Source organism: Etheostoma cragini, chromosome 9, assembly GCF_013103735.1.
Source record: "Etheostoma cragini isolate CJK2018 chromosome 9, CSU_Ecrag_1.0, whole genome shotgun sequence".
Lineage (NCBI taxonomy): Eukaryota > Metazoa > Chordata > Actinopteri > Perciformes > Percidae > Etheostoma > Etheostoma cragini.
The window spans coordinates 16,417,780-16,443,261 of NC_048415.1; the positions used below are offsets into that span (position 1 = coordinate 16,417,780).

Below are 25,482 nucleotides of genomic sequence, written 5' to 3' on the forward strand. Positions count from 1 at the left end.
AGAGGTTTTTGTTCATCTGTAACAAGGTAGGAGGTAAACAGCATCCTGTCCAGGGGACCACAGGAATCAACAGGGATGATCAACACAGTCCAAAACAACTGGCTAAACTCTAGATCGATGAAGCAAGCATTGCATAAAAGTTCCCTTTTTTGACAATGTTCAAGACTGCATATGTGTCCAATACCTGCATGAGACAGCAGCCCTCTCCTTTAGCGCTGACAAAAAGGCCTGTGGGGATGCTGGGAATCTGTGAAAGAGAGAGAGAGAGAGAGAGAGAGAGAGAGAGAGAGAGAGAGAGAGAGTGAGACAAGAAAGAAACAAAAAGTGAGAGGGGGCAGGGAGAGGTGAATGAGTCATTTATCATGTGAATGAATGCTGTAGGCTGCTGATCTGCCACTAGTGGTTCCCTGGCTACTAACCAGCAGGCCTTAATTGCCCCCAATTAAGCTGACACCACTAATCAAAGCAGAGGAACATGCCCAGCAGAGAGAATGCACTGCACTTTCACCTGAAACACACACACACACACACACACACACACACACACACACCCACACACACACACACACACACAGTGCCCAGGCAAAGGTTGTGCGCGCCCACACTGTCAAGCGAGTAATGTGTGGGCAAACAAGCCAATGGAAAAACACCTATAAAATCAACAGACCAACAAGGTGCTTCTGGGAAATCCAGTCCAGTTAAGCCTGGTTTGGTTTGGCAGTGTGAAAAGGTCTTGGCTACTAAACAGCCGGACATAGAAACAGAGATTAATGTTTAATGCCCGAGTGTGGGCTCTGGTGCATAGTTGCTCATCAATCACTATAATAAAGAGGGAAAGGTTTCTGCATTGCATTAAAGGGCTGGGGTTTCTCTTGAGGGAAATGCCACCTCTGAAGTGCTGACAATCATTAATGAAGTTTACGACTAATGTTGATAAAGTGCCGTCAACCTGGACAAACAATCCAAAGGCAGCAGCATAGCAAATTCATAGTCGGGCCTCATCTGCACACAAAAACACTGAGGAGCATGCCTGCCTTAAAGGAATCCTTTCTATTATTCACTGTTTCCATGGATGTGGTTACCTTGGCACTCTGAAGGAGTTTCTGGTTGTCCCTGTTGAGTTCAAAGGTCTCCTGGAAGTCGAGGTTAGTGGAGGCCAGTGAGATTGTGAGGTTGACCCCTCCTACATAGGACAGGATGGCATACTCCGATAGAGCCTGCAGAGCTACACACGTGTCCTGCACAATGGGTTTAAAGACATCTACTTTACACTTGAGTTTTGGCATCAATAAATCACATTTTATCTTTAGTTACAATAGCTTATTTTCAGTGACATTGGTTTTACTGAAGACACACACACGAAGACTGTGTTATTACTTTTCAATTTCTTTGATTATTAATTCATTTTTCAAACTGCACATAGAACAACTGTTAACTTTTATTAGATTGTAGTGTGATGCTGCGACAAGTGGCTGAATAGAAACACAATAGAAGCCAGAGGAGCAGGGCCACCTGTGTGGAGGAGAAGCCACCCAAGGCATTCCTCTGCTGGGAGAGCCATTTGACCACAGGCAGGGCAGAAGCCACATCCCCAAGGAGGGTGTAAGTCAGAAGACCGTAGGCTGTCATCTCCACCTCTGCTGACACCACTGGGAACAGAAGAGAATTAGACTCTTAGTTTTAGAATCAGACAATGTCAGATCCATATGGTTGGTCAATAGGATAACAGGAAGCAGGTACAGCTACTGTAATTCACAGTCCTGCCCTGTCTCCTACTATATTTCCAATAGGTAGCTAATATTGAATTAAATATAGTTCAACAAGTATACCTGACTGAGAAAGGCCATCGCTGAAGCCCATGAAAGTATCCTCATCTGTCATAGTGCTGCCAGTCAGACTCCAGTGGGTGAGTCCGTCTACAAAGACAAACAAAGTGAGCGCAGGGATGGCATCCTGTATCATACGACTCACTGTATCAATATCCTTATTTTCTGAATCTTTCAGTAACTGTGCAGCCTGTGCCTTTATTGTATGTGGGGGATAAAATTATTTTGATAAAGAAAGAACATTTTTGCGTTCCGCTAAACCGTGTCAAATCTGACAAAACGTGCAGAAAGTTCTAGTCAAGAGGAAGAAAGGGAAATGGCTGAAGGAAACCAACAGTGTGATAAGAAACAGAAGGGTAGGGAGGAGTGGGCTGAACTTCTGCTCAACCGCTTCTTTTTACAGTCGTTTCTTCCAGTCAAACTGCAGCAGCCTCAGTTCAGGAGGCTTTGGCTGTAAACATGCAATAGCTTTGATTGATTGATTGATATCTTTATTTCGAACATGCAAGAGAAAGTATATACAAATAAAATAAAGAAAAAATAATAAAAAGAAATAATAAAACAATGTTTAAAAACATTGGAGAGAAAAACAACAAACAAAGTACCCTTCTTTCCTGTGTAAACATACCTCTATCACATGTGCGAAAAGGAGTAGGAAGAAGTAAAACTTATGTACTCCTACCCCTTTAGTTCTTGCATTCCTTCAATTTACAATATTTATAATTCTGTTGCTATATATATATCCATATATATATACACATACCTACACATATACATACACACATATATATACACATATACCCTCATTCATATATATAAATAAAACAAAAAACACAAACAAAACTTTCTACAGTGCTTTTTATACCTTCTGAAAAAAATGTATTTGTAAATTTTTAGGTGTAGTGCTGTTGTAAAGAGATAAGCCATACATCTCTACAGAACACTTTCATTCAACATGTGCTGTGTTGGTTGCTAAGTTGCTGTCTGTTGCTGACTGTGTTTCTCCCAGTGATGAGTGTGGAAGTACCTTGTGTGATGGCCATGTGGTTGAGGCGGTGCAGGGCCAGCGGGGCGTAAGCGCTGCGTAGCAGAGCCAAGGCATATGCAGACAGGGCCGTGGTGTATGGGTCATCTGCAGAATAGGTGTTGCTCTCGAGGAAATCCTTGGCTTTAGCGACTGCCACCTTCTCTTCCTGGGCCAGACAAGACAAACACAAATGAACATGACTGTGTCGATAGTTTAAAAGGCATGGCAGAATTTTTAACAGTGGAACTTTTGTTTGAATTCTCTGAATTTAGTCTAACCAGTGGCATATTTGCAGGTGATAACCTGCTGTTGAAAGCTGAAAATGTGTCAGTCAAAATGTTGTATTATGGAGGTTCCAAAATACATAAATACATAATAACCGTATAGGTTTATTCATTTAATTATTCATTTTGAGTGTGGTGTTGATGGAAGATGTACCGCAATGTGAGACACAAGGGAAATACAAGCGTGACTCCCAGCTGATAAAACAGGACATGTGGTGAATAGTGGTATTGTGTCTCCACGGACATTTCACTTATCAAAAATGTTATCAACATATTTTGTTCTATTTGTGAAGTTGTAAAGAGCAACATGATATGAGGAAAACGTGCAGTACCGTTGTTGAATATTGCGATAACAATACTAAGGATATTTAAGTGTATTCAGGTCGGCATTTCTGTCGAATTTAATATTCTGCTAAAATTCAACATATTGCTTGTTGAATTTAAAACAAGTGAAAGGAAATCATTCTTTTATTAAACAAATTGAGCAAAAAATCTCGGGAGTGTCTTTCGCAGTCTTTTGCAATGTGTTATTTGTGGCAGTTGATGTAGTGGTGACGAGAAAGAAAAACGATATATTGTGTAGCCCTAAAAAAACACACACACACACACATACACACACTCTCACTCTCACTCACACACACACACACACACACACACACACACACACACATACACACACACACACACACACACACACTTTAACTGTTTGGAGGCTGCCCTGTCCAAACTCACAACCGCCTCCTCTACTCAGTTGCAGTTATTGATTTTAGCCATTAAAAAGTTGAGAGTTGACTTTCATCTCATGCAGATCCCTCCCCTCTCATCCCTGACATGATAGGCCTCCAGAGCCACTCACTGTAATTGCAGCAGTCGTCTTTTAATTAAGTGAAATTGGAGGGGGGTTGAAGGTTCTGCTTTGATGTGTTTTTATCAGTTGTAAAAGGAAAGACCCTCAGAAAAGGCCCTTTGGGATATATAGCAGAGGGAATGGGGGAGAGACAGAGGGATTGAGGGAAGCCAGGGAGCGGAAATGCTAAATAAAGAGTCAACTATGTGGACAAATGGAGAGCAAAGGCAAAAACAATCAGAGATTTAGAGGACTTAGTAGTACCAGAGTACACAAAACATGCTGAGGAGGATTTCAACAGAATTGCATGTAACACTTCCTTTTGATGAGTGATTGTTGATTTCAAAGAAGGCCTGAGGGCTGAAATGTTATCTAAATTAAATAGAGAAATGCATATGGAGCTAGAGTGTGCAACACTTTTTTTCTTACTTTTAAGTGTAGTTCTAGTGATCAGCACCTCACTACACCCCTTGGCGTGCGGTAATTTTCTATATATTATGTAATGCTTTCTTTTGCCATGTCTTTTAGTGATTGAACAGCACACATGCTGCCAATGTTAGATGACCATAAGTGAGAGAGTCAAGAAAAATCAAGCCAAAAAAAGAGAGAAAAGAAGGGACACAAGGGGAAAAGGAGACAGGGAGGAATGCAATTAGTTGTCTTTCACAGAACTTAATTGTCTCTGCACGTCAGCATGAATCTTTTTGATGTTGTCCAAAACATGATTGGATATTAGATTAGCAGCACTGGGGCATAACAAATATGAGAAGGCTGACTGCCAGAACATCTATCTTCACAAATTTCAGGAATGCAGCGATTCGTCCACACAAGACCTGTACTTCACAGCGGGCTGATAGGATGGTCTACAAGAGTGAGAAGTTAAAGTGGGACTGATTAAAAATACTTGCTCCTTTTAACCTGCTGACATCATAAATACATTTTTACATCACTGCATTGCTGTAGGTGACAGACCAGGCAAAGTGGACTTGTTTTTTTTACCGGGCTTTTTAAAGAACCGTCACATTAAACACTGTTTAGCTCAACACTCCTCAGTGGAGATGCACAGACTGCAGTTAAAATGCTATCTTGCTGGGTTGCTTACCTCTGTGGCTATCCCTGTCTCCAAGAGAGCTGCTACCACATAAGCTGTAAGTGAGATCTTCCCATGGATCCCTCCCTGTGTAAAAAAGCACCCATTAGTCATGCTGTTCCTGCTTTTAACACCACCCCACCCCTAGCCAGACACAAACCTACCTGCAGGTCTTTGTTGAGGATGCGTCCCATAGCGGGGAAGGAGCCATCATCCCGCTGATGTTTGATGAGCCAGGACTTAGCTGCACGAAGCTCCTCGGGGTCAATAAAGATGAAACCCCGAGACTGAGCAAAGGACTTCAGCACAAATGCTGTCAACCTAAGGGAAGAAGAGATGGAGGTGGAGGGGTGAGAAGAATAGAGGTGGGTGGAAACAAACTATCAATTCGTTTTTCAACAGAGTGATGAGTTTAACTAGTCACACTCTTTCAATCTGTCAACAGGGGAGGAGGGGGGCTGATAAAGAAAACTGTGGATGGAGGGATGTTTTTGTTAAAGATAGACGAAAAAAAGGACTTTCACTGTATGTAAAGACAGATCGGTGGAAATGGAAAAAAGAAAGGAAGCAAGGAGGGTGGCAGGTGGGTGCGGCAGGGTTTGATCACCACTACAGGATGCAGCAGCTGCTTTCTTGAGAATGTGAAATCAAGTATCTTTCTACATGTATGTTGAAATTTCCCCAAAAGCATTCCGCAACTTATACAAACACGGATCACAGTGACGAAGGTTGTGTATCTGGCTGGCCTGATACCAACTGGGAGTTTATGAGCCGTGGTTTTAGTGGGCCATGGTGGAGAAGGACCAGGGGGAACCACAGAGAAAGGCCGAGGTCAGCCCTGGGGGACACGGCTGAGATAATAAACACACAATCATCCAATAACAACAGACCTCCCGGTAGTGGGCGAAAGCTGCAGTCTTTGGCCAACAACTCCTCGGTGACAGCAAGACATTCCATTACAACACCCTTGACCACAACTGACTTATAAGATGAGGCAAGCTGCTTGCCGTAAAAAGAAAGAAAAACAAGATGGAAATGAACAAACAAACAGGTCATGCTCTTGTTTCTGGTATTGGTAAGTGAGAGCCGAATCCAAGAAAGCGCACCAAGGGAGAGGAGTAGGGAAAAAAACAACTTTGCTCTCATAAAGCACAACACTAAATCTTCCCTGGCTGGAACGTGGATGTTATTCCTCCCTGGAGACAAAACTAGGGATGAAGCCGCAAGCCTGTTGGAATTTTTATAATGTTAAGTAACATTGTGTCACTGGCTTTAAATGTCGGGCCCCAGGGAAAGGTACTAAAGAGTGTAAATATGAATTAGTTTGGGGTAGGGAGGAAGCACTAGACATGCTCACTTCCACCACTCGGCCCTTGGCTGGGGTCACCTTCTCCCAATTTCTCTTCCTTATTCTTTCTCCTGTTTTCCCACTTTTAAATTCCCTCTCTGAGTTACCCTCATCCAGCTCCATACTTCAAAGGGTAGAGCAGAAGGTCAAGAGGAGACAATAAATGGTTGTGCTTCATGAAAATGCAGAGGTCGACGAGCTTAAAGGGGTATGTTATGAGTTGGACTTGGAAGAATGTTCCGCACTCCTGTTTAGGGGTTTTGCCAATCAACTAACTATTGAGACATTGCTGGTGCGTTGTTTTGGAAAGTATTCAGAGGTCCATTACTTTAGCTGGATTACCCCTTGAGGGGTTCAGGTTAGGTATAGCTGCCTTGAAGCCTTAGGTGCTACTGCTGCTACTATTGCAACCAAACTGGGAAATGAAATCAAGACAAGAAATCATGTTAAGTGAATGTCTGCCTGTGGCTGATTCAATCTCTATTATCATTATTTTTTACTCTAGGGATTACTTTTGCTGTATGTGGATGCTAGCTTTGCTTACCAACATTACTTAATGTTTGGTGACCATACATAAAGACTGGCTTTATTTTTTCTTAGAAAAACACAGCTGTACAATGACTCTATAGCCCAGCTACTTAATATAATATGTATAACTTAAGAAACATTGGCATGCCAGTAAGGTACCGGACAGGAAATAGATTACATCTACATACTGTATACATATATGTATATGTATATAGGTAGGGTTAAGACTGCTGCTGATATCAGTTCTTTCAATCTCTGGTATTCAGCCCCACAACATCATGAACGCTGTCAGCTCAGTCTTTGGGCAGACGCAAATGCCATGCCAGCCTCAACATGTAGAGCCAAGGACTGAGGCTGTCAAAGAAAAGGAGAAAAATAACTGCCCCACTCTTGAAAATAATTACATAAGGAGAGAGCACACTTGTCAAAACTTTGGTTAAAAGCCTTTTTTTGTTTATCTGCAGCTTCAGCTCAATTAGATAAAATAGAAAACCATAATGGATACTTGGGCATGCTTCATTAGACATTTTTATTTTTTTACTAGGTTTGTGAGAATGTTTAGGATGAAGCTATACATTGAGAATGGGGGCTGGGAAGTATGGCAATAAAAAAACCCATCCAACCAAAATCTGTTGGTCTGCATTTCTGTATTTGCAAAACAGCAGGTTGTTCTCTTTCAGCTCACAATGAAAAGGAGCCAGGGGTTTAAAACATACACTATCGGCCCCATCATTCCTCGCCAGTGTCTCCCTGCTTCTGCTACATGAAGTCAGCAGACTTTCGGCCAACTCTGTGCAGTGTTAACAGCCTTGGCATCAGAGATAGCCAGTGTTGCACACTACACCATTACTACCAGCCTGTGTCATTATGTTCAATCTCTTCATTAGATCCTGTCAATTTCTCCTCCGATACATCTTTTACAAGCTGGAATACATTAACACTGCATTACGAGTGCTTTTAAGCAGGCAGTAAATGCACTGCTCTACTCATGAACTCTGGAACTAACACAAAAGCTGAGCTTGTTTTGGATGCAAACAGGTTGTTGATGGATTCATAAAGTGCCTGATGCAGGTTTACTGAAGGTTCACCACGTAAATTGTGTCCACCACAACCCACACTTGTAGCCCTGGACGCCAAGGAAAACTCCAAACCACAGCTTGTTACATCCTCATATCCTCTCACCCTCTCCCAGTCATCACAAGAAGAGTTCAAGGTTTCCATAGCAGTGTATGCAATGTTACCAATTACACCCCAGCAGTGAGTTATTAAGAGGCATGCTCTGCTTCTATTTCCTTGGTCATGTCAAAAAAAGTAGCAAGCCATTTGGTGAAGTGGCCCCAGACAACTCATAACAGTGTCTCCAATAATGGCATTAAGAGCTCGTCTGCGGGGCCAAAGCAGCATGGATCCGCTTAATGCCACGGATATGAACCCTGATTAACTGCAAATAAATCTTGACAGCTTTGCCTACCTCAGGGATCCAATTATGCAGTTTGTTTATGATTCTCTGTCGTTTATGTAACCTGCTGTTTCACAGCGCTAGCTCTATTAAACATCATAATACCCACCTCAGCTCATAAATCAACCAGAGGTATGCACATTGTGCGTGGGCCTCAAAACGCAAGCAGTGGAGCTTCCCATTAAGAGCATTGATTTCAGTTTTATGAACATCATGAGAGGGTTCTACCTGCCTGCCCGCCTCCAGGGTACATAAAGCTGAAATAAACACTCAGAGGAAAAACTAACCAATGATTTAAATATATCAACAGGAGTAGATTAATTTGAACGCAGCGTACAGAGATGCTGATAAAAACTTAATTGCTTTGCCCAGCAACCTCTGTCCCAGTTAAAGCTGGAAAACGTGGCTAGAGCTAATCATAGTCTGGCTGGTATGAGCTGTGTAAATTTCAACAGCTACACCTACAATGACTTACCACATACTGCCAGAGGAATCCCTTTCTCCGAAGGCACTGTAGGATCCACCCTGCCGTTTGTAGGTCAGTTGTCTCTGGTAGCCTGAATAACAATGAGAATGGGAGAGGGCTTTAAGCAAGGATAGTTCCTCAAAATTACAGACAATTTACCAAACCTATTTACATATTTTTTCAAGTTACGCAGAGCCAATCAGCCATTCAACTCCAACTGAACAGTTTCTTTATCAATCACTGAAGATGCTTTGTGAAAAAAAGGATTGTACTACTAAGTATTTCATAGGATTCAACACCAGGCAACACCCTGCCTTTCTTTAAAAAGGTTAAATAGCGAGTCTGCTTTCATTATGTCATCTTTGAAGTTCAGGCAGGAAATGAGAAGCACAGAGGTACTGCTGAAGTCTGGGCTATATTTTAAAGCTGGTGCAAAGCACAACTTCAGCATGCGGCATTTTCCTGACCTTGAAATGGTCTTTGACCATTCATTTGTTATTTTTATGCAGTGCCCAAAAAAAATCCCAAAACATTTGATAAATTAGTAACTCACAGTACATTTGTTCTTATACAACCCAGAAGTTGAATTTGATGCAAAACACACAGATCCTAAGGCTCCTTATCAATTCCTCCAAGTCACAACTTGTCTACATCCATCTGCAAGATGGCCTGTCTCTGAAATAGCATGCTAGAAAAGATCTAGCGAGCATTACTAAAGGTGAGTGAGTCTTTGTGTGGAGGAAACAGAGGAGGTGGAGAAAAGATTGGTCGGGGTAACAACATCCAGCCTCATGTTCCGATCCATGATCCAAAGTATTTCAGTGCCAGCCAGGCCAGGGCTCTTCCGTCCAGAAAATCCACAGCTCCATAAACATCATCTATTATCCAAGGTAAACTTTGCTCCAATAGTTTCCAGAAAACCCTACAACAGTATTCAACTTTCCAACAATGGAATTGGAAAAAATTCCTTCCTTTTACTTGTTGACATTCACGGCAAACTTAAGTTACGCTTTTGTTTCCTCTGCTTAAACAACTGCAAGCTAATTGGAGGTAGGTCAGCAGGATTTTGGAACTGTAGCGCTTCTTTGGGTACACATGTCAGTGGCCCAAAAAGGAGGATTATGCAGTACCAAAGACAATCCTTTATCTCAGACTACATTTATACGTGGCCGGATATTTTCATAAATTGATATTTCACCCTCCCCATTTGGAAAAATACCATTGTGCACACTTGTCAGTTGTCAGAAAAAGTGATTGTTTACACATGTATATATGCCCTGAACAGCATGCCAAACCTGTAGGTGGCAGTGTAACGAAAGCTGAAGGCCACAATAGCCAATCGAAATCCCGAAAATAGCCAAATCAAAATGTAAACATAGCTCACACTTTTTAGGTGCAAGTTCTGGTGCAAACTGTGACATCGGCTGCCTAAACCCGTGTTTGTTTCAGTTTATAAGCAAACATTCAAACATAGTTTTCAAAAATCTCCACTCTGGCCGGAGTTTTTAGAAAGAAACATTTTCAGAACCAAATTCACTGTTTGCATGTAAACGAAGGGCACAAGCAAAAGGAAATACCAACGTTTTCCAAATTACCACGAAACAGGGTATCAGTGTCAAAAATTGGATCACTGATTCGTATTCTTCAAAAGTAGTAGTAACACGTTTTTATGAAGTAGGAGCTCCTGGTATTCCTGGCACTCCGCATGTAATACATATCTTTATATTATAAACAGTTTGCTGGACATCTTTTCCAAACCAACTTACAGAGAGTATATGAGACAGATCAAAATGACAAGAAATCAATATTAAAGTGTACAAAACTCAAAATTTCCCTGACACAAACATGTGAAATGTCTTATGAAAAGCCTTATGATAACAGGTTAAGAGAGCAAAAGAGAGGTTATTTTTAAGCTTAGTTAAAATTTCATCTTTGAGCCTGGTCTAAGAGTAGTCTGGCTATCCCCAGACCAAGCCAAGCTCAATAGATTTGAGATTTGGTCTGGTGAGTCTGCACTGTATTTTCTCTGCACAAGAGGCGTGACCAACAGGCATAGTTCAAATGACTCTGTACGCAATTGGAAAGTCCTTCAACCAATCAGACCAAAGATCCAGGGGACGTAGAAGCGACAGCGGCATCAACGAGTTGCTGCACTTCGGTGGCGTTTGGTGGCCACTATGTTGAATGTAAACAAGAAGCTGCTTGGTCGCTTCTCAATCGTCATCGTGTTAAACCCGCCAATAGCAAGCCAGGTAGATAAGCCAGTTTGTGATTGGTTCCCGCAAAAATGTGAACTTAAGCTGGAGAATTAAACCTGCAGGTTTCCAGACCAAGCTGCAGGGTGAAATCAAATCAATGGCAGAGTGGGCGGGGTTTACCCAGTCTAGTCCAAGGGTGCAACATGTTATGAAAACCAGGATATAAATGGGTTGCAGTTTCTTTACCTTGCAGCAGGTAGTCAGTTGCTTCCTTCTCAACCTCAGGGCTGAGCTGCCTGGTCTTCTGCAGGTACTTGAGAACAAAGACGTTGGGGGCAAAGTGGATCATGTTCTGCTCCCCACATCCAAAGGGCAGCCGCAACAGCTTGTCCAGGTTATTAAGAGTTGGCCCCATCACATCCCCTGATACAGGTACACACATAACATGGGTAAGCTTTACGGGTCTAAGCTAAGGCTTTAAGGATGTAGCACAATGCAAGTAATACATAAGTAAATGTTTCTTAGACACAATAATATTTATATGCACGCACACACAAAAAAAGTTTACCAATCATAAATGCCGTGGCCCTCTCTGATCCAGGTACCATGTTGTGTGGGACCCCCAGAGTGAAGGCTTCATTGTGGTTCTCATCAGAGTCTTCCTTCCTCCAGATCTTAAACTCCCCAACTGAGCCCCAGCCTGTTGAGAAGCCTATGTGACGGACCTGGATGGACAAACAAAGGATTTTTTCAATGATCTGGAAAGATACATTTCTGCAACACGTACATAAATGCCATCAAAGAGTCAAACCTGTCCAGGGAATTGGCCTGCCCACTGGAGGATCAGTGATTCATTGGATGGATGTAAACCATGGCCCACCTGGAGAGAATAATGCAGACCGGCTGAAGGCAAACACTTTAAATAGAATAGTTCACAAGAAAACATGGAAAATCAGTAAATCCACTTCAGAAAGCAACTGGGGCTTGTTTTGGACTCCCTCATACCGGGCACTAATAATGTCCTTCTGCCAAGTGTTGCCAGTGTGATTCACTCACCTCCCACACACAAACACAAACATACTCACAGACCCATGTACAGCACATTTCCTCCCTGGTACTGGGGTTTCATTGCATAATCACATTAAACTAAAGAGCATGCAAGGCTGAGCCCCACAGCTCATTCAACCCAAAACGTCCTTGTCCCCATAACAACAAATTAAACCTATTGGGCTGTAATACGCAGGATTTATCTGCTGCCTTTGGTGAATGGTGCGACTGATGCTGGGACTGGGGAGCAGTGTGCCAGCCAGAGAGTTCCATGCGAGTACCAGTCCATGGATTACTGGGTGTCCTCAGTGACATCAGCCCGTTAAGTGTGACCTTATAGGAAGGGATACCAGTAAAAGTGGCGCCAGTCCTCCTAACACACAAACCCCATGGCCTGCTGAGTCTTTTTCACTCTCTTCTCTTTGTGTTAGAGCATTGCTTCTGATCTGAATGCAAATCTATTACACTTTTTCTTAATGTACAGTTCCTTTTTCTCCTTACCTGTACCACACCTCCCTTCCAGCTGATCCAGAAGCTGCGGAACTCGTCCCAAGAGAGAATGTCTGGCGTGGCGGCACTGACCAGGGGCTCGCCCATCTTGCCCAAGGAGATCCAAGATCGAGTGTTTTGCCTACCCCCAAGTACAATCTCTAGCATCTCTGCACTGTCATGGGGGCTGGCAGAGAGGGCAAAATGGGCATCGTTGTGGGTCTTAACTGCCACTTGGAACTGGTTCATCCGGGCTGGCTTTTTCACATACTGATATTCAAACTTGTTGGGGGTGGAAATGTGGATTCTCTCTGAAAATGGAAATATGAAATACCCTTTATGTAAAGAAAAACTGACAGTAGTGACGCTAGTATTGACATTCTGCATATATCATTTCAAGACAATGATTAAAAATGATACATCATCAGGAAAATATATCCATACTGACCATTGGGACAGAAGAAGACACTGTAGGTGTATTCCCTGGGAAGGCCTTCTGGCTACAAGGAGAGTGAAGGGAAGAGAAAGAAAAGGAAATGTGGGATAAATCAAGAACATAAAAAAGGTTCTGACCAATATCAATACAGTTCGAACATAATGTTGAATAAAAACAATATGTAAAGCAATTGTTCTCTATCAACTGACACTAATCAGCATCAGTTCTCTTACCTCCACATGGACAGTCCTGCGGACATAATCTAGGCCAATTGGGATCCTTCTATCATCCACGTCGTTGCTTGTTTTGCCTGTCTGGAATCCATCTGAACAGCAGCTTGGTTCACTGTAGGCAATAGCACGGGCTATTGCAGAAAACAGAGAGAATTTCAATTATGTCACAGCACAGCGTCACCCCATTGGTCTAGTATGTCTTTGGAGTGTCACCCCAAGCCGGTCGCTAGGTCCCTAATAAAACATGCCAAGTGGGTATTTCTCTCCAATGCCACAAGAATTTCAGGTTTTACAGACACAGAAAAAGTTATTAGAAATTATTGTCCACGTCTGTTTGCAGTATGTTTTACAAAATGACAGTAGGGCTGGGAAAGAATGGGGGCCTTTAAATCGGCCTGCCTAGAGTTGCTTGGTATTTATGCCACTTTAAATGTTTTAAATGAATTGTTACAAAGTACTTCTCAGAGTACTTGTGGCTACTGGGCGATATTGTTTACACCTTTGCCAATCTAGACATGGCGTCTCATCCTATATAAAGTACTTAACAGTCACTCTTTATGGGGAGATTAAATAATAAAATAGATATCATAATAATGTTGGCAAATATTCAAGGGATTGGGAAAACTTAAAAAAGTGTTTTTGAAGTCAGAAAGTCACTAACACCTGGATATAGTTGTGTCTATTTGTGGACAACAACATATGTTACACAAGACAAGCATGTCTGTAAGAGGACTTCCAGTTCTCTTGGTAGGGAGCACAATGGAAATGTGGGCCTGTGCCAGTGGCGTCTCTTTGTGTGTGTCTACTGAGAGGGAAACACAAGGGGCCAGGGGACTAGGAGTGGGGCCATGGGGGGCCCATTGACCGCCAGTGACCTGCAAACTCATCAACATGCCACTGAGTGTCACAGCTCAGCTCTGGTTGCTCCCCCACTGCTGGCCTGCTTTGTTCTCACATGCGTTCTGGAGGGGACTGTTTGTAACTGTGGGTGGGTGACCAGATCACACACAGCTCAGCCCCTTGGCCAGCAGAGCTCTCTTAATTCAAAGGCTTGCCTTTTTGTCAGGCATCACACTGAGGCCACTGACGTCCTAGTGAAAGGCAGCTATTTTTCCAAGTGCTACGCCACTTAAGAATTCAAGTAACGCTATTTCCATGATACAGCACAATCTAATCTGTATTGTTTGTATTAACATCAAGACTCAGAAGCAGACCCTCAGAACAAAGTCTGAGCCTGCCTCCTTTCTGAATCCCGTGTCTGGGATTGTTGGCTATAAGAATAGTTGATCCTAAATTGTTGCAATAATTTAACTCTACAAAATGTCTTTAAGTAAGTTAAAGTTGCTTTGTTCTTTAAAGTAATACAACTATACATTTTATCTTTTATACTGAAAAACAGAGAAAATGCAAGCCTGGAGAAAAGATACATGGAACTAGATTATGTTAAAAGCATACCCTCCTGGCTATAAGTATTTAAAACTAGAAGGGCATCTGGAGAGCTCAGACTCTTGCCAAGGCCAAATGCCCTCTCTCATAATATTAACTTTAATTTGTGTATTTGCCCCTGTGAATCATATCCAGTCTGCTTTAATAGGTTCTTCCTTGGCCCATGCTACACCCCTCCACCAAGTTTCATGAATATCCGGCCAGTAGTCTTTGCGTAATTCAGCTGACAATAAAACAAACCGAAAACATAACCTCCTTGGCAGAGGTAATTATGGAATACAAAAGTTAATAGAGAAATCAAGAATCCTCATTCATTTTCCATTGAGTTATTTTTATTAATTCAAATAATTCTATGGTAACTGCTTTCTTCCATTTTTTTCCCATTAAAGGTTTTTTGGGGGGAAGATTTTTCCTCATCTGAATCGAGGGTCAAAGGACAGAGAGTAGCATATGCTGTAAATAAATAAATAAACTTGACTTGACTACCTGTGATGTTTGCCGACCCCAGTTCAGTAAAAGACAATACAATGGATGTAGGTGTAGCCTCCCCAGGAGCAACACACTTCTTCCTGGTGAGGTGGTGCTTTCCAGGATGGCCAACAAACTTTATGCCTTTTGGAACAGAGACTTTAACATGAACCTGTGAGAGGAGAGCAGAGAGGAGAGGAAGAGACAAATCAGAGGAAATTGATCTTCTCTGACAGGCTACAATTACATCATTTCTGCCGGCACGTCCCCTCCCTCACATAGCGTGTTCTCCTCAAAGCTCCGAAAGCGAGGGAGAATTTTTAAATCGCATTGTGAATTTTCCATGCTGACTGACTCATGCTTCTCAAGCTCCCTGAGGGATTGAGTTCCGCTCATCGTCCAATTTTCACACAGGGCTCAGTAATGCAGCGGGATCTTTGAACTGTTCTTTATCCACATGCCACGAGTCATAAATAACTGAGCAGGAAATATAGGAATCACATGTTGCTGGGTTGGACATCAAAGGAAGGGCTACTCTGGTTTGTATATTCACCTAACATGACATCAGGGCAGCACACGCACAGGCCATTTAACAGGCTCATCTGCAAACATCATGATGTCATCTGTGTGGAGCGCAGGATGGACCCATTTAAGGCCAAGACAGAACTTAGAGGGCTATTCAAAGTGAGCGCTAAACATACTGGACTAATCTCAGAATTTCACAGTACAACCTGTGCTTTCTTTGGCCACCATCTCCAGTCCCTCAGTACCCGTGGGCCTACCTACAGTCATCCCATAACAAGCCTTGTTTCGTTCATCACATTGTTTTGACATGCTGCTCAATGTATACATGAAAAAACTTTAAGGGTCATCACAGTGGTTTGAAGGTTTTAGCCCATCACCTATGAAGCACATCATTTGTTTTTAGGTTGGTCTACTCAGTGAACACTTTTTCACTTTGTTTGAAACCAAGGATGAAGCGTGTGGTATCCTTTTCAGATTGAAAACCCCTCAGAGGCAAGTTTGTCATATTGGGCTGTATAAAACAACTTTCCTACTTTGGAGACAGCCTCTGTTATCTACTCATGCCATTACACTGCAAAAATCAACTTGCTTAAGACGTGTCTTTTTTGCTGTTATTTCTTCGTTTAGCAGTTTATCCCTTTTTTGTTTGGTCAATTTCCCCGAGCCCTTTCTTTGCTGATGCTATTTCCCACTTTCCTTCCAGGAAGGGTGTAGACTTTCAGTGTGTCTTCTCTGAAACATACGTAGTCGCTATCAACTTCTTTTCCCTTGGCAGTAAGGAGCTTGACCAGCAATGCACAAATACAATCTTAATGCACAGGTTGTCCGCACACGTAAGTTTTATCTAAGACTTTTGAAGACCTTTTTTCTACCACATAGAAGGCATTTTACCACCAGTTTTACCATCATCCATGAAAGTAAGATAAAATGTTGCCTAGAATTATTTATTAGATTTTTTTTATATGTATTAGATTTTAGAATTTTCCAGCTGTAAATAACAATAATTTCTAATGATATAATTAACCAAAATAATTGGATCTGGACCCGATAAGTGGAAGAAAATAGCTATTTGATGCACTGGGGTGCATTGAGGAAAGGGCAAGAGTGTCACAAGGTTTATCACATCATTATACATTTATTGTGCATTTTGAATTTTGTCAAAACCTTTAAAAAAAATCAGTGACATTTACATTAAGTATGTTTTGTGTATTTTCAAACATATCAAAACAGAAACAAAGCCCATATCACCAGGGTTGGGTGGCCTGCGGTGCCATGACAAAAAAGTTCTTTGAAGGGGTAGCTTTTCTCACTTTTCAATACCTGCAGATACCCCAAAACCTTTATTTTCCAACCTATGTTTTTCAGATGGCAAACAGTACTGTAACATGCACACCAAAGCATGAGTAGGGTAATTTATCAACTTCAGAAATGGTTTAATGTTAAGCGACTGTTGAGGAGTCTTAAATGCTGCACTGTGGAAATGTAGGTTTCCTGTCCATTTGCCCTCTCATTCATCATCTTACCTCAGAGCAGCTTGGCAGGTAGTTGTAGACAGTGAGGGGAACTTTGATCTGCTCCCCTCTGATTAAGCTGTAGGGCAACGTGAATTCGACAAAGAAGGGCTTGAAAGTACGAAGCTCCACTCTCTTTGCTAAGCCCAGCCCCTTTTCCACTGACAGGCCGACAGCTTCTGTCACCCATGTGGTGATGGAATCCGGCACATTCAATTGCAGCTCAGCTTCCCCGGTTTCAGAGCTGTAAAAATGACACATGTTGAGATGCAATTTGAGTGGCAAACTTAGTTGAAGAGTGGCTTAAAAATGTCTTTCATGTTTTATAGAACACAAGTAATTAAAAGGCGCAGACTACAAGGACGGGCTTGATGAATCACTGCAGATCACAGTCATGTTAACAGCACCTGTGTCAACACCAACATCTGCACCAATGTAACTACAGCAAACACTCCACAATGGATAGGTGTGAGGGAGAGTCGGGTGTTGGCCCGATCTGTTTCTTTGGATGAAATGGACTGAGCTTATTATTGGCAACGCATATTTAATGTTGGTCTTGGCAAACTGTTGCAGGGCATTAAAACCTTGAAAAGCTCCATGTATGCCCTTCCTTTTGATCAAAGTTGCCCGAAATTCACTTTAATAGATTTCTGAGGGGAAATCAGAGCATAAGACTTCACAGGATATTAGGCAGAGCTGAAGTCCCATCCAAAGGAATTAAGAATATGGAAATCTATGGGCAGTTTATGTATATTGGCTGAAAGTGAATGGAAGGGGTGGTGAAAAAGTGATAGTCCGTTCCAAGATGGGCCAATTTAAATGAGGCACATTCACACCCAGAGGGGGGAAGTGATGGAACACCAGGCTAGACTCATACCTTTCCTTTCCTCTCTCATTCCAGCAGCATTTAGTTTCTATGCTCCTCATTTCTGGAACAAACTCCCAGAAAGCTCCAGGTCCGCTGCTACTCTCGGTTCTTTTAAATCAAGGTTGAAGACCTTTCTTTTTGATGTTGCCTTTCTTTAAATGTCTGCTCATTTCTTTAAATTTCTTATGCTGCACTGTAACTTTTATTCTTGTGTTGTATGTGTCTATTTTTTTCACTGTCTATTCATGTGTTTTACCGGTTTTTAATGCTTATGATTTTTAACTGTTTGTCCCTGTGTTTTATCTGTTTAACAGATTTTGTGTAAAGCACTTTGAATTGCCCTGTTGCTGAAATGTGCTATACAAATAAAGCTGCCTTGCCTTGCCTTCTCACCTCCATCTCACATCTTCCCAGCACCCCTTTCTTATCCAAACTTCCCATCTTCTATTCCACCTTTCCTTTCTTTTTCTCCTTATCTATATTCAGTACCTGAAATAGGCAGGTACTCCCCAGTACCGAGTATCCTAACTTTTAACTGTTATTAACAGTATTATACATAAGCTGATCTATATATCAAAATACGCTATGTATCATGATTTATTGTGAAAAGCCAAGCAATTCTATTTAAAATCAGACATTCAGCACGTCCATATAGGCGAATTGAATTATCCTTTGTTTCATAACCACATTTTCAGACGACAATATTCGGGGTCACCCCTACAAGATATATGTACTGTATGGATATACATATATCCAAGACGCATGCTAATTGTTGAATTAAGGTACTGACACTTTATTGATCCAATTCAGGCACTGGCTATAGTCTTCTCTTCACACATTAGTGTTTCGTTCCTCTTCCTGTTCTACCCCCCTCTCGTCTCCTCTTATAATTAATGAAGATTCCTTTTTGTCTCCTGTCGGTTTCATCCCTACGAGGTTTGCTATTCTCTTCTCTTCCCCACTCCATTTCTTTGCTCTTCTAAATACTTTAGTTTGTGACTAAATCCCATATAAGTATAGACAATCTGATGCACCTGATATTTCTAGCCTCAGGCATGTAACACACACACACACACACACACACACACACACACACACACACACACACACACACACACACACACACACACACACACACACACACACACACACACACACACACACACACACACACACACACACACACACACACACACACACACACACACAAATATTTATACAAAGATTTAAATACCTGATGTTGAGGCAGTGCCACACCCAAGTCTCTGGGAAAAATGTACGCCTACGCTTCTCTGCTCTGCAACCAAAACACAAGCTAACGTCAATAAAAGGTTTCAGCTGCTCACAATAAAATGACACCATGATTACAAAAATGATATTGTTCTGAATTCTACACTGACATCAGTCAAGTAACGTCATGTGTTTAATGTCCATCACTAGAAAGAGAAGTATTTGCGGCTTTGAGGAATGCAGACTGTTATATGCACAAACCAACAAAACTCTTTTCTATTGTCATGACTTTCTCTTTCTGGTCTATTACTCGTTTTGGAGACTTTATTCAACACAGGCATGACAAATACTGAAATGGTGAGTAATGATTACTAGAATATATTTCTAAGAATCATTACGTAATTATTGCTCTCATGGGTTTGCTTTCAAATTAATTGTTTTCAGAAAAATAAAAGCAACTGTGTGTGGTCTAGTTAAAGATCACAGTAGATGTTCATCAATCACTTGTTTTCTACCATCCGGCATTAAGGAGGGGAATAAGTAACTCACATGCAGGGACCTTTAATGGTTAGAAAGACCATCCTAACAGAGCAATCTGAGAAAGGATGTGGGTTTCATCTATTAAATAGTCATTATGTTTTTATATGAGTTAAGAAAACTTTTGAAATAGGACAACACAGAGGCCCAGAGATGGCCTCTGACCTCTCTATAGCTTGTCCTTTACCTGGTTGTGGGTCGAGAGTGCATGGCAGCCACTGAGGTGGAGGTGTGCGGCTGGAAGGCGGGAACGGCTTCGTCTGTGTACATGCTTCCACTCTGCCGGTGGTTTAAACTCACCATGTCTGTCATCACAACCAGCCCTGTTTCCTGTGTTAAACATACAAAGAAATAAAAAAAAAACACACACAATGATTACTATTTCTCATACCTGTACCATCACTGTGGGCCTTTTAAATAATGTGTGTGTATGTTCTCACTGAGAAAGCGAAGCGCGCGTCCTTTGTGATGTCCCAGTGCCATGGGAACACAGAGGAGCGCCTGCGTCTCTTTGACGACAGCCCAGGCCACCAGAAATGTCCGTCATCTTTAAGAATGCCGAAGGCATCGGAAACGTCAAAGTCGGCTAGCTCTCTGAACACCTGCCCAGAGGAAACACATTCATTTCCTTGTTTCAAGAAAAACAACAGTTAAGACATAATGGAAGATGAATTCAAATTTTAAGGTGGGCATTGTGATAGTGAAATACCACAAAACTTAGGACCGACCTTGTCTGGACTGAGCTGGAAGTCGGGTTTTAATAGATAAAGACTCTTATCCACAGTGGCCACACACACACAGGAGCCTTTTTCTCCCCGGACCTGCAGGGTCACGGGGTCCCCTGGCATGGACTCATTATTTGACAGAGAAACTGACACCTGTAAACCAACCAACACAAATCAACAGACAATTCCCTTAACCATAACATTTCTATGGACCATCATGCATTTATACAACAAGTTTGGACCACAATATTGTGCATTCAACCTCAGCCAATAGCTGTCAGTAGTGATGCAACTAATGATTCAATAAGTTATTGATTAATCTGCAAAACATTTTTAGTTCCATCGATTCATAAAGCATTGGGTTTATAACAGTGAAAATTAGCATTTTTCAAAACAAAATCCCCACTTTTTTTCTGATAAATGACATACATGATGAATCAATTATTAAAGTTGTTGTTGATTAATTTTGTGTTGATCTTCTAATTTATTTATTGATAAATATTTCCGCATAAGTTGGCAGTGTTGAATGATATTTCTTTAGTAACATTTTCTGTATCATGTACAGTAGATGAACATCAATCCTACACTGTTACATAATATGATGTGATGGGAAACATGAGGACAGAGAGTGGAAAACTGCAGTTTTAATGTATCGAATGAATTTGCTGCGTAACTCTTAAAGTATGGGGAACTTCTTCATTAATGTCTGCTTAGTAATTCATATTTTATACTTTTTTTTTTCTTTCCAGGAGCCATATTTGAGAAGACACACATACATGCAGATTCCTTTAAATGTTAAGAAGAAGATTAAAAATAGAAACTGGATCTTTAAATTCTCTTAGAATCACAATTGAATTCATTGCTTGCTAATCAGTCAGAATCTTATTATCCTGGAGTCCCGGTCTCTGTCACAATAACTATATATGTGATGTTTAAGGCCTATTGGCAGACATCCATTTAAAATGTAGGCAGTGCCATTTAAAAGAGCCTTTTTTACCATGTTCCCTGAAGTTTCTCAGCATGCACTCTGGAAACATTTGTGTTATCCAAGCAACTTTGTATGAAAAATAGTTGTCATTTGCAAGGCTATTTGTACATTTCTACTTTAAAGGATTTCCAAGCCAGTTTTACTTCACTTTTACTTGTTTGAATAAGTTAAATCAGTAAAAAACCAGAGAATTTTTTAACACAAGTACCTGTACTTCTACTTGAGTACGGGAAGTGAGTACTTTGGCATCTCTGGATATGAATCGTATACTCGAATGCCCCCTGTGTGGAGTACCAATGGGCAGGATAAAGAAGGGAATGCATTGTACATTGAAGCCTTATGTTTTAATTATGCAAACCTGGTTCTCAAAGATAGGCTGGATGGGGATTTGCAGACTGTCAGTGACGCCTTCGCCATTTTCCCTCACATAGTAGACAAGCAGACGGCTGAGCGGTGCCATGCTGTGGCTAACGGGGAAACGTAGATACGACACGCAGCATTCCATCTCGACCTGGGAGGAGGAGGAGTCTGCAACATCTGGCAGAGTGACCGCAAAAAGGACACCGTTTTTATAAAGACTACCTGGTATTCTGACGTTAAAGACATTGTTGATGAAGATGCTGGGACACTGTATCACACACAATCAAAAAAACAGCGTGATGCTTTAATAAAGTGCTTGCTTGCTGACTGCTACTACAATAAAACTAATTAAGAAATCCTCTTTAAGGTTAATGGTCAGATAGTTTGACTTCCAGCACAAGCCGCTGTGAGAAAAAAAAACACAACAGACCTCCTAACGTGTAACGTGTAAATCTTAGTCAATTAAAATCCAAGGAATAAAAACATACTTACCAGAGGCGGAGGGAGGCAGCTGAGTGGTGTGAATGTTCTTTTCAAAGGTGACTGTCGCCCTTTTTCCTCGGTGCGAGGCCGTCAGGTTGGCGGGTTGTTGGCCTGATAGGATGATGTTCCCCCTGGATGCCACCTCGTAGTGTAGGGTGAAGTTACAGGGACAGGTGGATTTAAAAGCAACTTCTGCTTCTTGGCCGACCTATGTAGCAGTGTGATGGTAATGAGGTTTGAACCCAAAGCTACAACAATCCATGTTCACAGGGGATTTAGACAAAAAAAACGTCAGCACAGACCTTGAGTGGGGTGCTGGGGCTCTGAATCTGGATGTGACACCTGCTGGGAGAGTACCAGCTACTGATAGACAGGTAGCTGGGCAGGTACTGGTCTCCAACTGTCTTGCCGTTGATGGAAGTAACCTTGGTCTATAACAAGTGACAAATAAAAGAAAGGTTTTGCTAAGTCTATCTTGGTTTTCCCCTTGTGTGTAATTTGGTATGGCCAAGTATAGTATATTTACAGTATGTCCCCTTTTGTCTCATTCGGTTAGGTCAGTTTGTTTAGTTCATACGTTGTTTCGTTGTTGCTATTTTTGAGTAAAGTTCTATTTTGTTGACCTCTTTTATAGGCCTAGATGTTAAGTTCTTGGTTTAACGGTATATTGTTTAGTATTTTTGGGTGAAGAAAAATCCCTCTTTTTCCACCAAAACTCCTTTTCTCCTCATTGCCATACAGTTAGCTTCTCACCTCACCCTGTTCATATCACCTAACACTACAAAGTGCTGCTACTACAGCCACTGACCTCTAGCCAGACATACTGGGCAGCAGTAGGGATGGAGGGGATCTCAAAGGTGGCCTGGCCGTCTTTGGAGATCAGCTCGCTGGTGTAGACGTTGTCCTTGGGGGTCAGCTCGGCCTTGACACGGACCCTCACCCCATCAGCTGGGCTACCATCAGGGTAGGTCACCTCAATCTACAAAAGAGAGTTAAAGCATAGGTGGGAAAATACATAAAAGCAGACCACAGGACAAATATTAACCAGTAATAGTGTGTCAGCTGTTAGAGCTGACAAACATTTTGCTGTCTCACCTTCCCTTTGTAAGGCAGACCAGGCTTAAACTGTTTGCGCGTGTCCTTGGAATACTTGATGTCAATGAGCTGTTTATGGACGGGTGTTGAATCGTCAAATGTGGTTTGCCTGCTCCCATCTATGCTCGTCACTGACGCCCAAATGCTCACAGTGCCCCTGAAGTGATCGGCTACATCCAAGGGCATCATTTCTTTTACACACAGGCTAAAGTTTGCAAAGCCTTTGATCTATGAAAAACAGAGGAGGAGTGATATGGTGTTTTGAATCTGAGGAACATAATTCTAGGGGCTGGGTTTAGGATCACCCATAATAATAATAATTATGTTCAATGTATGTATGATAATAATAGCATGAACAAAGTTAAGCCCCAAAAAACACCAGCCTTGAATTTGCTAAATTCATAAACGAAGTATCAGGATACCTGACCAGGGAATAAAGAAACTGACCTCCATGGTTTTAATCACGGGATGACCCATCTCATGATGGTAGTAGCCCACGCCATTCACTGTCATGTTCACTGTCAACTTCCCTGTCACTGGTTTCCCAAACGTATACCTGTACAATATTGACATGTCAAAGACCTCTACATCTACAAGGCAGCCATGGTCAGTGAATCGAGAAACACTTAAAAAGCATGATAAGTGTATTAAAACAGAGTAACTAAATGTACCACAATTTTATGGATTATGAGCCAACAAAGGTCACCCTCACAAAAGACAAAGACCACTTTTGTTTAATATATTCTATGACGATGAATTTGAAGTGACTTACTTGGCTCTGACAGTAGCTTGCTCGCATGAGCTCAGATCACGGATGTAGGACGGTGGATCAATCATCAACTCAAACTTGGGCATCACTGTGAGAAAGGTGACAAGAGTATTACTTCAGTTCCAAATCCAATCGTTTGGTGTATTTTTCTCGTTGTATTATGTCTTGTGGCTTTCTGCCTGAAACTAATGTAATTCTACAACAGCACTCATTGCAGGAGTGACCTCTTGTCTCTAAAGAAGTCTATAATTTCTGAAGCACTTAATTCATCTAATTTAAAGTTTAATTTGCTACACAAACGGAATATCAGTATTTTACCACTAGAAATAGAAACACAAGAAAGAACTACTGGGGAATATACTCCACTAAGTACTCTTGATAAACAATGTGATTAACTGTTGTGTGCAACTCTCTTGCGCGTGCATGGCTCACCATATTTCTGCACCTCAAACGACTTGTTATAGGTGTGGCCCTGCACCTCCACAAAGATAAACCACTGTCCAAGCACAGGCTGGTCAGACAGAGGGAAACTCATGTTCACAACGCCTGTAGGACAAAGAAATTTAGTTAACCCCTTCAATGCTTGTATGCTCGATAGTGAGTAACCATACACGTACCACCACATACATGCATCATGATATGAGTAAAATTCATCACTTCAGTGAAAATATGACCTAGAGAAACACTGCAATAAAAAATGTAATCCACCAGCTGCACAAGCATGGTGCAAATACGTTATAGAAGAGGTGGCTCACCACAGCAGACAGATTTTAGACTTTTCCACTGGACCATCCTGGATCCTCTTGGATCCTGAGAGATTAGACATTCAGAAACCAGGCTTAAGATGACTCCTTACACATGTGTGTATGTTAGTAATTCATTTGCATATTGTCATTACACAGTGATAAATGTTGAGTCAGGTCTAACAGTCCTTGTACTGAACCTGACCCAGAGGCCTGGCTCCTGTCGTACCACCGTCAAAGTACTTTAAGGTAAGAGGGTAGTGAACAAAAACATCTATGTTGCTAGCTATAAGTCAAGCACGGGCTTCCCGAGGCTCCTATGAAACAGCGGCTTGTTATTTGCCCTAAAAACAACTTAAGACCTGGAAAGATACAGAGACAATAATTGAACAAGGGAAGTAATGATGAGAGAGGGAGACAGAGTGTGTGTGTGTGTGGAGTTGTGTAGGGGGGGGG

General features: G+C 41.7%; 1 protein-coding gene across 2 annotated transcripts in view; it reads right to left on the reverse strand.

The window, feature by feature from the left end:
- The window catches only part of cpamd8 (C3 and PZP like alpha-2-macroglobulin domain containing 8), a 41,087-nt gene that overhangs the window by 10,493 nt on the left and 5,112 nt on the right, over positions 1–25,482 (reverse strand). For both annotated transcript variants that reach the window (XM_034881288.1, XM_034881289.1), the window contains 29 exons: positions 25,039–25,093; positions 24,716–24,829; positions 24,287–24,371; positions 23,962–24,070; positions 23,515–23,742; positions 23,228–23,398; positions 22,722–22,850; positions 22,429–22,627; positions 21,935–22,113; positions 20,592–20,741; positions 20,304–20,465; positions 20,051–20,193; positions 19,331–19,393; positions 17,241–17,472; positions 15,211–15,364; positions 13,279–13,409; positions 13,058–13,109; positions 12,622–12,920; positions 11,885–11,953; positions 11,642–11,798; positions 11,320–11,496; positions 8,885–8,966; positions 5,239–5,395; positions 5,087–5,161; positions 2,854–3,019; positions 1,830–1,916; positions 1,513–1,649; positions 1,083–1,238; positions 185–247 (listed from right to left, as the gene is read on the reverse strand). In XM_034881288.1, coding sequence (XP_034737179.1) covers positions 185–247; positions 1,083–1,238; positions 1,513–1,649; positions 1,830–1,916; positions 2,854–3,019; positions 5,087–5,161; positions 5,239–5,395; positions 8,885–8,966; positions 11,320–11,496; positions 11,642–11,798; positions 11,885–11,953; positions 12,622–12,920; positions 13,058–13,109; positions 13,279–13,409; positions 15,211–15,364; positions 17,241–17,472; positions 19,331–19,393; positions 20,051–20,193; positions 20,304–20,465; positions 20,592–20,741; positions 21,935–22,113; positions 22,429–22,627; positions 22,722–22,850; positions 23,228–23,398; positions 23,515–23,742; positions 23,962–24,070; positions 24,287–24,371; positions 24,716–24,829; positions 25,039–25,093 — 3,981 coding nt within the window. The remainder of the gene's footprint in view (positions 1–184; positions 248–1,082; positions 1,239–1,512; positions 1,650–1,829; positions 1,917–2,853; positions 3,020–5,086; positions 5,162–5,238; positions 5,396–8,884; positions 8,967–11,319; positions 11,497–11,641; positions 11,799–11,884; positions 11,954–12,621; positions 12,921–13,057; positions 13,110–13,278; positions 13,410–15,210; positions 15,365–17,240; positions 17,473–19,330; positions 19,394–20,050; positions 20,194–20,303; positions 20,466–20,591; positions 20,742–21,934; positions 22,114–22,428; positions 22,628–22,721; positions 22,851–23,227; positions 23,399–23,514; positions 23,743–23,961; positions 24,071–24,286; positions 24,372–24,715; positions 24,830–25,038; positions 25,094–25,482) is intronic.